The 11,778-nt window shown below is 35.8% G+C and overlaps 1 protein-coding gene across 1 annotated transcript; it reads right to left on the minus strand.

Moving 5' to 3' along the window:
- Positions 1-379: 379 nt before the first annotated feature.
- Positions 380-11,566, minus strand: LOC110797498 (uncharacterized). Its single transcript, XM_022002611.2, has 12 exons — positions 11,185-11,566; positions 11,002-11,086; positions 9,397-9,527; positions 9,215-9,317; positions 9,075-9,089; positions 7,654-7,796; positions 7,353-7,554; positions 6,181-6,255; positions 4,733-4,846; positions 3,702-3,746; positions 1,131-1,229; positions 380-785 (listed from the first exon to the last, which is right to left on the minus strand). The coding sequence occupies exons 1-12, from the start codon at positions 11,457-11,459 to the stop codon at positions 765-767; spliced, it is 1,308 nt and encodes a 435-aa protein (XP_021858303.1). The 5' UTR covers positions 11,460-11,566; the 3' UTR covers positions 380-764.
- Positions 11,567-11,778: the final 212 nt, after the last annotated feature.

The following is an 11,778-nucleotide window of genomic DNA, read 5'->3' on the forward strand; positions in this document are numbered from 1 at the left end:
TCAATTGATTCTTCATTGTATCTCAATAGTGTTATCGTGAACCTGATTGTTCCTTTGTGGGTCGATAAAATACTATTAGGAAAGCGTTCTATTTCGTGCCTTGAAGATTTTATCCGGTCTCCCCATAGTGATATTTCTAACAAAGGGAAGATGGAGGAAAGATGGAAAAGTGGCTTCCCTTCCTTTCAAATGGAAAATGTTTTTCCACCAAATTATTTTACATCCCTTGCAAACCAAACAACGCGCAATGATTGGAAATAAAAAATCATTTTTCATGAAAATGTATTACACCGTACCAAACGGAGCCTAAAGGTTAAATTTGCCACACGTTTCCTATTAGCAAAATCAAACTATTAGAGATTATTAAGTCCAAACAAAATTTGAAAGTGCTTCCTTGTAATTCAAATAGATTAAATGTAAAACGCCTAAAACCTCTTTGCAAACTATAGTGAGGGAAACCCCACGTTGTTGTCAAAGTCGTTCCATTGGATTTTGGTAAAGAAACCGGATTAAGGAGAGTAAATCTGTTTTGGCTGGCTTACAATATAAGCTCGTTATAAATACAACTTCTCGGTTACTGGTTATATCTAGAAAAAGCTCTTTATCTTTCCACTCTGAACAGCTCCTTAGCAGAAGAAACTCTCTCTAGATTCGGCTCTACAAGAATACACAACGTCTTCAGACTACTAACAGAATTCCATCTTGTTCAGGTCACTGAATAATCTATCAACAACTCATAGCTCATCCATCACTTGTGCCGGAGTTCAATCCAAATCAACAAAAATCTACAGCAAGATAAATAACAGTCAACTAATGTTGAAACCCTAAGATGTTTCCGCAAGTGCATTAGCAAAGAATTGAGATTAAATAGGAGGATTGACAATCATTTTATATGAGCAAATATACTGCACTATAAGGCTAAACATTATGAAAGTTTATGCCAGACATTAAATGATTACTAGAGTTAAATGGCATGCACGTCCAGCTTCTCATTCAACCATTTCTATTACAAGACCTACATTGTCTCTCTAGGTCACATGAGCATTTGATTTTTAGAAAGGCGCAAACCATGAATCAGGATTTTGATGGTTGAGTAAAAGAGAATATGAGACCTGTTTCTAATGACATACCTCTAAATCCGGAAGAGGCTCATAAGTCTTCTTCTCAACTGAGTCAAAAACTGTTATCCCTGTGATTTTCTGGACACCGAGTTTAGTCGAAATCAGGTTCTGCAATACAAACCACATTAATTAGAAAATTTTGTTTTCTTCAAATAAATTTAGCTGCCTTATTCGAGTCAATTTGTAGCTCAAAATTGCTCTACAAACTTTTATATAAAGCGGTCTTACACAAAAGTACACCTTGGTGTCATATAAGTTAAGCAATGAAACCAATTAGTTAAACAATTGAACCAATTAGCTAAGCACTAGAACTAATTAGTTAATCACTGATACTAATTGGTTCATACTAATTAGTTAAGCAATGAAATCAATTAGTTAACCACCGAAACTAATTAGTTAAGCAATGAAACCAATTTGCAAACTATAGTTACACAAAAGTTGCCGAAATTGCTCTAACTAACAGGAAATTGAGATAGAATTTGCTTTATTTAGCAAACTGTGTTCAGACGGAATTTATTAAGAAGTGGTTTCTGAGCAAAGTTTATACATTTGTCCCCATCACAAATACTTTGGGCAAACCATACAAAAATTGCTCCACGTTTGTGACATTCATTAATTTCATTTGCCTTTCCCTCAAATATACAACACTGTGAAAGCCTTAATCCCAGTGATGGGGTCGGCTACATGAACCAAGACTTTATCTCCTATGCGTGGAATTAAAACCCGGCCGTTCCGTTACGTAACGGCCATTCTATAACCTGTTTTGGATTTGACGTTCCGCGAAACCCAGTTACGTAACGGTTCGACAAAAATCATGTCTTTCTCCCTGCGTCGTCCGTTAGGTAACGGTGGCTCGCCGCGTTAGAAGTTTTTTTCCCCGTTCTTTTACACAAATTGACCAAATTTTTTTTGTAATTAGTTATGTAGTTTATGAAATATGATATTTCGAGTGCTTATTTGTTCACAAAATATAATACTCACTCGTATTATGATAGATTTGGTTATATTGTGTTGATATAATACTTTTTAGACTTAATGTAATGATAAGGTTTAGACATGCTAATGTGAGTTTTTTCAAAAAAATACACATCGTGTCAGCTGCGATCCTTTCTATTCATCCGTTATAAGCAGTTTCCGCAACAACGTGACCGTTACCGCGAACGCGACCACAACCGCGTTTTTTCTATGCTCCTATGGTTGTCAACCATGATTTTGTCCCTCTATTCCCTTCTATCTTCTGTCATATGCTCTTGTAAATAAAAACACTTCATATCGTTCTTAACTCCTTCAATCCAAGCCATCTTCAGTGTCCCATGGCTTCTCCTAAAATCCCCATTATCCAAACTCTACTTCCTTACCGGCACATCTTTTGGTTTTTGTTTCACATGCCCAAACCAACGCAATCGGTTCCTCCTTATTCTATCCCCAATATCCGTAACTCCAACTTTCCTCTTAAAACTTCATTCCTAATTCTATCGTTTAAACTTCATACGGCACACTACGGCCACACAATACCCAGCGCTGTTATCCATTTGAGCCACCCGCCCACCCTGACTTAATCCTGTTGGTCACATTTTGGTCAATTTCAAGGTACTTGAACTTTAAAGCACTGACTCTTGGGCAACTCCTTACCATCTAATGCTTCTACATCCTTGCTTGCCCTACCTAAAACTAGATTTGTTTTGTCTTTTGACAACCCTTCCAGTCTTCCATATAACTTCGTGGTACATCTGTGAGGCTGTGGCTGCAAATATAGATCATGAAAATATTTTGACCCAAGTTCACTACTCTTTTTGACAAAGACAACCATCTATTTTGGAAATCAGTAGTCTTTGAGAACAAATTTAAACCACTAGCTTTTCTTTGATGTATTGCAATTTATTGTACAGAAGTCGTTGAATTTTCTATCTTCATAATTTGAATATGTGTTTTTTTCCGAACTAATGATAGCATTGATATCAGAAGTCACAACAGCTAATACACCTGAAACTATCCAAGACATTTAAGCCAATTGTCCTCAATTCAGTAAGATAGAAAGCACTTTTCTTGCATGGTAAGAGGCTCAAGACCTAAACAAGGCACCATCAAAACTAACAGAGCAAACATCAGCCTAAAGGTCCTCCACAACGATCATGTCTAATCAAAACAAACCCACACTAGGACATTGAAACAAAGGTGGAACCAGTGAAGCACCAACAATTTTGTCCAACCCAGTGTGCTCTTCCTGACCCCAGATATGTCGTACAACATCAGACTATCAGATTGATGTCCTACTATTAAATTATTAAACCATCCGTATCACTTCATGGCTTCATGCCCACAGAAACCAGACAATACCACCCAAACCTTTTGGGTTCCTATGCCAATTATTGGCATGAGCATTACATTTAAAGATTTGTATGTTAACAAGAAGAAGTTACATTATCCAAGAAGGAAAAATGCCAAAACGGGACATCCTTTTAGGATCAAATGTCAGAGGTACTATAAAGTGCAAGCACAACATGTTAACTAAAATAGAAGTGAAATTTAAGAACAATACAGTGTACTTGTGAATAAAAATAGCACAGTGAAGCTGTTTACCATGTTTAAGTCAGTGGAAGTAAGTGCCCGTATCTCTGGCAAAGCCTGTACAAATGTAACAAAATATCCAAATTATACTCAATAAAGTGCTTGCAGGCTCCAAAAACATGAAGTAAGAAATATGGCTAGTCCAAAAGCTTATCAAATAAAGCTTCAGGAAAAGATTCAAAAGGCTATCCGTTTTATCAAGTACTCCCTCCATCCAGAAATAAATTTCCTGTTTGACCTCTGTAGTGAAATTTTAGTAAAATTTGGCCATTAATATGTCAAAAATACCAAGTCAAGAATTATCTCTAAAAGTACTTTCATTAAAGTATCTCCTTAGTACTTACACTATTTACTAATTCAAAGAATATAAGAGAAATAATGGTCAAAGTTTAGTCTGGAAGAAAAAATGCCAAAAAAGTTTATTTTGGTACGAACGGAATACCACATAAATGTCAAATAACCAGGTCTGTAATCTTGGTATATAAAATATAGGGGGGTTGCCACTTTGCAAAAAGCAAAACTCAAGCAACATTTTGGCATTTAGAAAGAGAGACAGCAAAAAAAAAATACACCCACAGGAGTTGACGCAAGTACAACAATTTCCTAATTTACCCTCTTATTACCAACCTTTTATATTCACAAAATTAATTACTTATGATATTGCTATAATTTTCTTCATATTTCTTAAGAGTATATATTACAATATAATAATAGAAAAATGGTTGAAAGGGGGGAAACTACAGTACATACTCTTAATTAAGATGACCTTAGGCATTAGTCTTCGTCCACTTTTTCTACAAACCAAATGTCACTGGATATTTCTTTATACCAATATTGAAAAACCTGTTATTTTTATGTACCAGTCTGGTAACTTCGCAACCTATAAATAGGTGTATGTACTATAAAGGCCAAAGGAGGGATGTCGATATAAGTACAAATGTTATTTTACCAATCATAGAAACATCTGAAATATCTTTTACGAAAGATATAAATTACATCAACTTTGAAGCATGATTTACTTTTTGTTCCCAGCCAAACCTTACCATAGTCTGGAGGCCATTAACCATGAACGCCAACTCCCCATTGGCATCACCTGAAAACCAGATCTCAAATGGCCCCAGGGCCCTCTCAGTCTGGTTTGTGAGACGTAGTTGCACCTGAAAGAGAATCTGGATCAGCAAACAAATATCTTCACATCTCGCACCCACACCCCCAACTCCACCCTCCAAAAGAATAAGACGTCCACTCTTTTTTCTCTCTACTTTCCTGTTTTCCAAAAAGTATATAGTTTATACTACTGCTATGAGATAGTAAGTCCATTATTTCCATTGCATATATGCCGTGCGAAAATGCGCAACATAGAAGGTGGACCATGGTGCACAGTGAGCATGGTGCATTGGTGCACCTTAAGAACATTAGTATATAATTAAAAGAACATCTGGTTACTTTAAAACAACATGAATATATTTTTATTTTTTATTTTTTATTTTTAATAAATAGTGAAATTATATGTTATTTTTTATAAAAAAAAAAAGTGAAATATTATATCGCATGTTCTTTTGTCATAGTGTCATTTTTTTTTGCTTATGGCAGCCTTATGCACCTATGTTCTCTTGGTGCACCATGCTCACTGTGCACGTCCACGGATTGGCGAAAATGGGATATGCTTTTGAGATGGATGACCAATAAAATACAACACACCACATGCAATTGGAATTAAATTGAGCAATCTGTTCGTTTATCCTAGGCTCCTACGTCCTACCATGGGCATGGCCAGGGAAAGTCTAAATGCACATGCAGACAAACAAAAGACCTGACACCTAAACTTCTCCCTCTACCATATGAACTACACTGGTAGCCCGTGCCATGCACGGGAATAAATTTTTGTTATAAGAAAATTATACTTCTTTGTTGAAAAATAAAAGGTTTAGAGTTCAAATTAAAACGTGTGAGAAGTAAAAAAAAAAATTGATTAAACATTAACATCCCCTCCATATTTTTGTTGGTTATGGTAGACATAAAAATTTAGGAAAATAGGAGATTGAACAGAGTTCGTGGGGTATGTGTAAGAAATTGTAGGAAAAAGAGTGAAACAAATGGGGTTTTGTGTAAAGAGAATATAAGAGAAAGTTTTGTAAGTGGGGTTTGTGTAAGACATTAAAGGGTAAGTTAGTGATAAAAGTTTATCAAAATAGGAATAAGAAAAAAAAAAAAAAAAAAAAAACAAGAAAAAAGCGGATGAAAATGGAAAGTATAACCAACAAAAAAGCCAGAGGGAGGAGTATGAAAAGATTAGCTGGGGTTAGTAATCTTGGGTACTTTCTTTATTATCGAAGGCTCTTGATATTTTCTACCAATACAAAAATACAGTTCTATAAAGAATGCAGATAGCTGGTTCTAAAGTATGACTAAAACTTCAATAAGTCCAACAGACCAATTCACATGGCTTCCAATTCACAGTGACACACTACAGCAGCAAAAACATAGTCACCTCAAAGGGTTTGTGCATGATTATAGCCGGTGGAATCTTCACCACTTGCAAGTCGATCTCTTTGCGAGGAACAGGCTGTAGACAAGACAAATCAGTAGCCATCATAGGATCAAGAACAAAGAAACTAAATTAACAAGCGAGTTTAGTGACATTTATTGAGAGAAACTCAATTCTAGTCATATAGTATGCCTAAGCAATTTTACGATTTCTCAGATGCGCATACATACTCGTGACTCAACAAATACTACAGAAAATATTACAGGGACAAAGCTGTTAAATCCTAGTGTTATAACAATCAACGTCCCCAACTTCAAAGAACAGAAATATAACAATATCTTCTGTTTTCTGCATGGCATTTGCATAACTATTTTCTAAAACATTTTCTATAGACAGCAGCACCAATGCAAGTCCTGCTGTCTTGAACCTCCTTTCTCTGGAGGATTGTCCTCCCCCAAAAGCAAAAATGATTACTTACTTTTAATTGAAAAAGGGGCTTGGTACTCTTTCCTGTTTCTTCTCTTTTTTGCAATGAATACATAAAACAAACAAATCAAAAACTTTATTGTATAAATTGAAGAACCTCAAGGGAATGCTTTCTTCCCCAAGCCCAGTTTACCTATAGCCCTTTAAGGTTAAAAAAAACATGAAAACTAAATTGGCCTGTTTTAGCCAGTAGAATGTACTGCCAAAAGAGAAAAAATAAAGGGCTCGTCCCAAGGCAAAAATACCCTGATTTAACCAACTTTTGATAATATTTTCCACACCTCGCTTTATTCAGGCTAAGGAGACTGTTTTTCATATAATTCAAGAAATCAGCACTTTTCAGTCCTTGAGGCTTGAACCATCAAAAGGAAGAGAACAATAAAAAGAAGGCAACTGATGATCTTCAATCCATAATAGTGAACCTTTTATGCTGAGATTCAATCCATACTTCAAGACAGGAGTATGTGAATGTTACAAAGCTCTTCCACGTACATCACATAATCAAAAGTAACCACGTCAGACACATTTGAGATGTTCTTATCTACTAAGGTAATGCCATAATGGTCAGTTTTGCATAAGAAGAAAGTACAGCATAAAGTACAAAGCAGAAAACTGGTGAATGGCCAAGCTAATGAACATATACAACATGTTAGCGGAGTAGCATAAGTATACGTTACTCAAGCACTTACACTGCCAAGAATGTGTTGTGTCTGCAAGCGGCCAGGCTCCCCCAAGTTTGTTCGCCACGTTATTTGAAGTTTACCAAGAATATTGCTTCCCTCAATTCTCGTCTGTGTAGATTCTTGTGAAGACAACTTCAACTGATATAAGAAATTGTGAATTCCACCTCCAGATTTTATCAAAACCGGTGGCTTAAATATTTCTCTGTCACTACAAAACATTCAAAGTAAACAGCTGAAAAATAACTGAAGGAAAGAAATTCATTAAAAAAATATATCTAAAGAGCTCTAACAAAGTCTTCTAACCAACCTAGTAAAATTCTTTTCGTCAAGACTCATATCAGCTGTAAGGACTGTCGCGCCCCAATTCTGAGCTGGCTGGAACTCAACTTGGTCCATATAAAGATTTGCTTTGGTGTGATTTTCAATACAAGCCTCCAAAAAGGTGAGATCCTGAGACACAGTAGAAAAAAAAAATCCTGCTATAAGGAGTAGTTATCAATCAGAAAAACCTTCTTCTTTTTCATGACCCTGATCCCATACATTTCAGAAGTTCTGTAAAATTAGGAACAACCTCGAGAAAATAATTCAGCGTAAGTTGTTGATTCATCAAGTTGGTTAGTAGCAGGAAGCAATACGATGACAGCATAACTTTGACTACATTACAACTTCATACTAAACTTAAATTGACAAATGTATGTACTAAAATTCAATTGATAAATGTATATACAGAGTCCTTCTAATAGGAGAAAGAATTTCATATAATTCCAAAAAAGTGAGTGTTCTGAGTAAGAGGAGAACCTGTCTCTCAATCTAAAACTTCTGTTACAAATAAACCCAGTTTCCTGATTCTTCAAAACAAGTACCTCAAAAACCCAAAGCGTGCTAGCACACAAGGAAGCTAAATAGATTACAGTATTCCGAAGCAAGTCACACAATAAATTAACTCCCAACACGAATTTCAACAACAATGAACTTAACACCTAGTATAATTCAAGTCAAAACAGAGTCTAGGGAGATAGTAATAATCAAATGCATGAGAGAATTTTCATCAAAGCAGCATGGCGCAGCAAATTACAAAAACCTAGAGTAACGACCTGAGTCTTCATCGCCATAATAAATACTCCGTAATTGTCATATTATCATGTTTTGCATCATTCTTGTTGCGCATTATCACCATTTAATTTGTTAAACAAGACTTGTTATTTGCAATCACGACTAATAAGACAAGGTTTTTCTCAAATTGGTTTTAGGTTCTTTAATTGAATTCTAAATATAGTGGTCACCATTTATGATTGCTTTTTCTCAACGGACATTTTATAACGTTTGGACACCAAAAAAGGAACACGGGATGGCATAATCTTTACGAATTTGTGCTTAGTATTATAAGATGTCAGTTGCCGTAGCTTTTTCAGTCAAAGAACAATTAAAAAAGTTCCTATATCTAAACCTTTTCAACTAAGCACAATAAGGAGAAAATGAAAAGGGGTAAACAAGACACGAAAGTTTTTATCCCACTTCTAGAACTTACTATTCCTAATTGGTTTGCCTATCCTCTGAGCTGCTCATCCTAATTTCTCAAGCTCAATTTTTTTGGCAAAATAAGATAGTTATACACACCAAACTTTCTTACTTGCAATGACAACTAGAAACAAATAATATATTCACACATTAAAAGGGAGTTATGAACTTACAATCTCCAATAATGATAAGGAAGATCGACCTACCTACCTTGACCATACGGACCTGAAACAGAAAATAACTTGAACATAAGAGCCAAGATAACGAACATGAAAAATAAGACAGAGATAGGAAGTAATCTAGAACACAAATCAGTTGCACATTTGTTGAAGAAGACGACAAGATGATACCTTTGTCCTAACTGAAAGTGGATTGGCAACAATGAACTTGAAAAACTGGGGCAGATATTTGCGTTCACCATCACCGTCATTGTACATAGCAGAGCATACCAACCTAAAGATGACAGGGAAAAGAAATAATTAACACTAGCAACAGCAGAAGATAATCAGCCAACAGAAGTAATCAAACTTACGTGTGAGCCCCCAGTTCCTTCACATCATGTTCAACAATAAAATCATAACGTCCCCCCGCTCGTATTGTTTCAACAGGTGATTTGGAAGTGTCCAATAGCAGTATCCTCTGCCTTTCTGTTTGGATTTCTGCCTGCAACCAGTAACTGAGATCAGGAGATAATATTGAGCTAAGTTCTGACTTCTGACAACATGATTCCTCAAAGCGGATAGAACTTATAGATGGACTAATAGAGAGGAACAAAATACTTTCTTGTTTTGTCTATAGCAATCACAACACCAACTTTCTCTCATCAAAAACTACCTACATAGGACAGCCATAAGCATTCGTTTTCCTTTCCCTTTCCTTTCTGCCTCTACGCCCCATATCCCAGACAATCCACTACTACAGTCATATATTCTAAAGGCAATCAGACACAAAGAACTCGAAACCAACAAAACTAGAATCACCAAATGGGACAAAAGCAACGATTTACAAACTCAGAAATAAGGAAAATTTCATCATTTATACCATAACAGTAATCAAAATGTCCCATGACTTAAAGAAGAGAATTTTCAAAAGAAACAAGATCAGTTGCTATGAACTAGAAACAAGGATCAAAATCATCAAACTCCAGGACATATAGAACAATTTCAAGGGTAATACAATTCCTTAAATTAGAACCGCCTATGTTGTGCATTCATAAGAATATAGTCTCCCATCTAAGACTGAAATAGTACTGGGCAATGTGCATATGCATACTAGACGTTATTTTATTTTATTTGACGTAGAGAAGCACCAAATTGAAACAAACCGTACAAGAACTTCTAGTTCAAACGTTATATAGCCAGTCCCAAGAAATCATACGCTGCATTTAATCTGTAGACAATATCATAATATTACATAAACAGCCAGTTTGGTAGCAGGAAATAAATTACGGCAATGGGAATGAATTTAAGTGTGATTTAACAAGGAAACCAACATCATAATGTCCATGGTAATGCAATCTCATTCTTCCAAACTGTGTTTTTCTTCATAATTTTCCATTTCCACTCAATACCACCCCCACTTTGTAATGGATGGTAATAAAATTTATGAAGAGAATGAAATAATTGAGGTGGATTAGCATTACCATGGGGATTGAAATATGATTTTCCTTAAAAATTTACAATACAAATCCATTCTCATTAAACCATTCATTACCGCCTAAGAAACGAACTGAAACTGTTCAAGATCAAAGATCATACTTGCTGAATTTATAGTTGAAATCAACTATTGCCCAAAACCAGAAACTAACACAGCATTAGCATGGCAATCATTATTTAACCAGCTAAAAGACCAAGTTTTGAATAATAAAATCCGCTGTTAAGCAACACAAATTTGGAGTCATCAAAAACCACCAAATTACATAATTTAATTAAAATTCCAATCATATATCTCAAAGTCAAACGTTCAGTCGTTGTAAAAACAATAGCACTTCATCAAACAAATTCCGCAAAAAATATACTGATATGCTAGAGAAAACTGATATGCTAGAGAAAACTGATATGCTCTAAACATAGCATACGAATCTAAAAGTAGAAAATTACGCATTAACTAAACATTATTAATGTGCAATTCGACTAACCTTAATAACAATCTCTCGAACCTCAAAGGTGGAACTATTATTAATGCTAATGTAGCTACAGAACGTCTCTCCCAGATATATCGCCCTAGCAATCAAACAAACTACTCAATCAATAAAAATCATAAGAATTAGAGTAAAATTAACAACAGTTAACAATAAATTTTGGAGAGGAAGGGAGAGAACCCGAAGGATTGGGGGAGAACGAGGAGGCCGGAGAGGCCGGAGGCGGTGGAGGGATCAGAGAGGAGGAAGCGAGAGCGGAAGGAGAGATCGGCGCCACCGTCTTCGGAGGAGAGAGACTCGGAAGGGAGGAGAGAGGAGGAATCGTCTTCGCCGAGGAGAAGATCGGCGGGGTCGAAGAGGAGAGGGGTTTCGACGTGGAGGGATGGGCGGCAGAGTCTCATTACTCTGAAAGCGAGAGAGTGATTGGCTTGTGCTCCGCCGCTTGTTCCGCTCATTTTGGATTTTTTCACGGTGGTTTCCCGGTGACTTGACTTTTTGGAGAGGTGAATTGAGATTGTGATCAGTCTAGTTTAGTTTCAGTTTGACGAGAGGGAAGAAGGTCAAATGTTTTCCCTTTGTAATTTCTTTTTTTTTCAATGGATTGAAATTGATTTTCTTACTGAATTATTACTATTATTATTGTTATGAAAGAAAATTAGACGGAAAACCAGAAACATCTTTTCGGATTAATTAAACTCAATTATTACGGTTGGAATAATGAATAAATAAATAATAATAATATGGGCACACATTAAGAAAACAAATTCCCTACTA

This window comes from Spinacia oleracea, chromosome 6 (genome assembly GCF_020520425.1).
Source record: "Spinacia oleracea cultivar Varoflay chromosome 6, BTI_SOV_V1, whole genome shotgun sequence".
NCBI classification, from domain to species: Eukaryota; Viridiplantae; Streptophyta; class Magnoliopsida; order Caryophyllales; family Amaranthaceae; genus Spinacia; species Spinacia oleracea.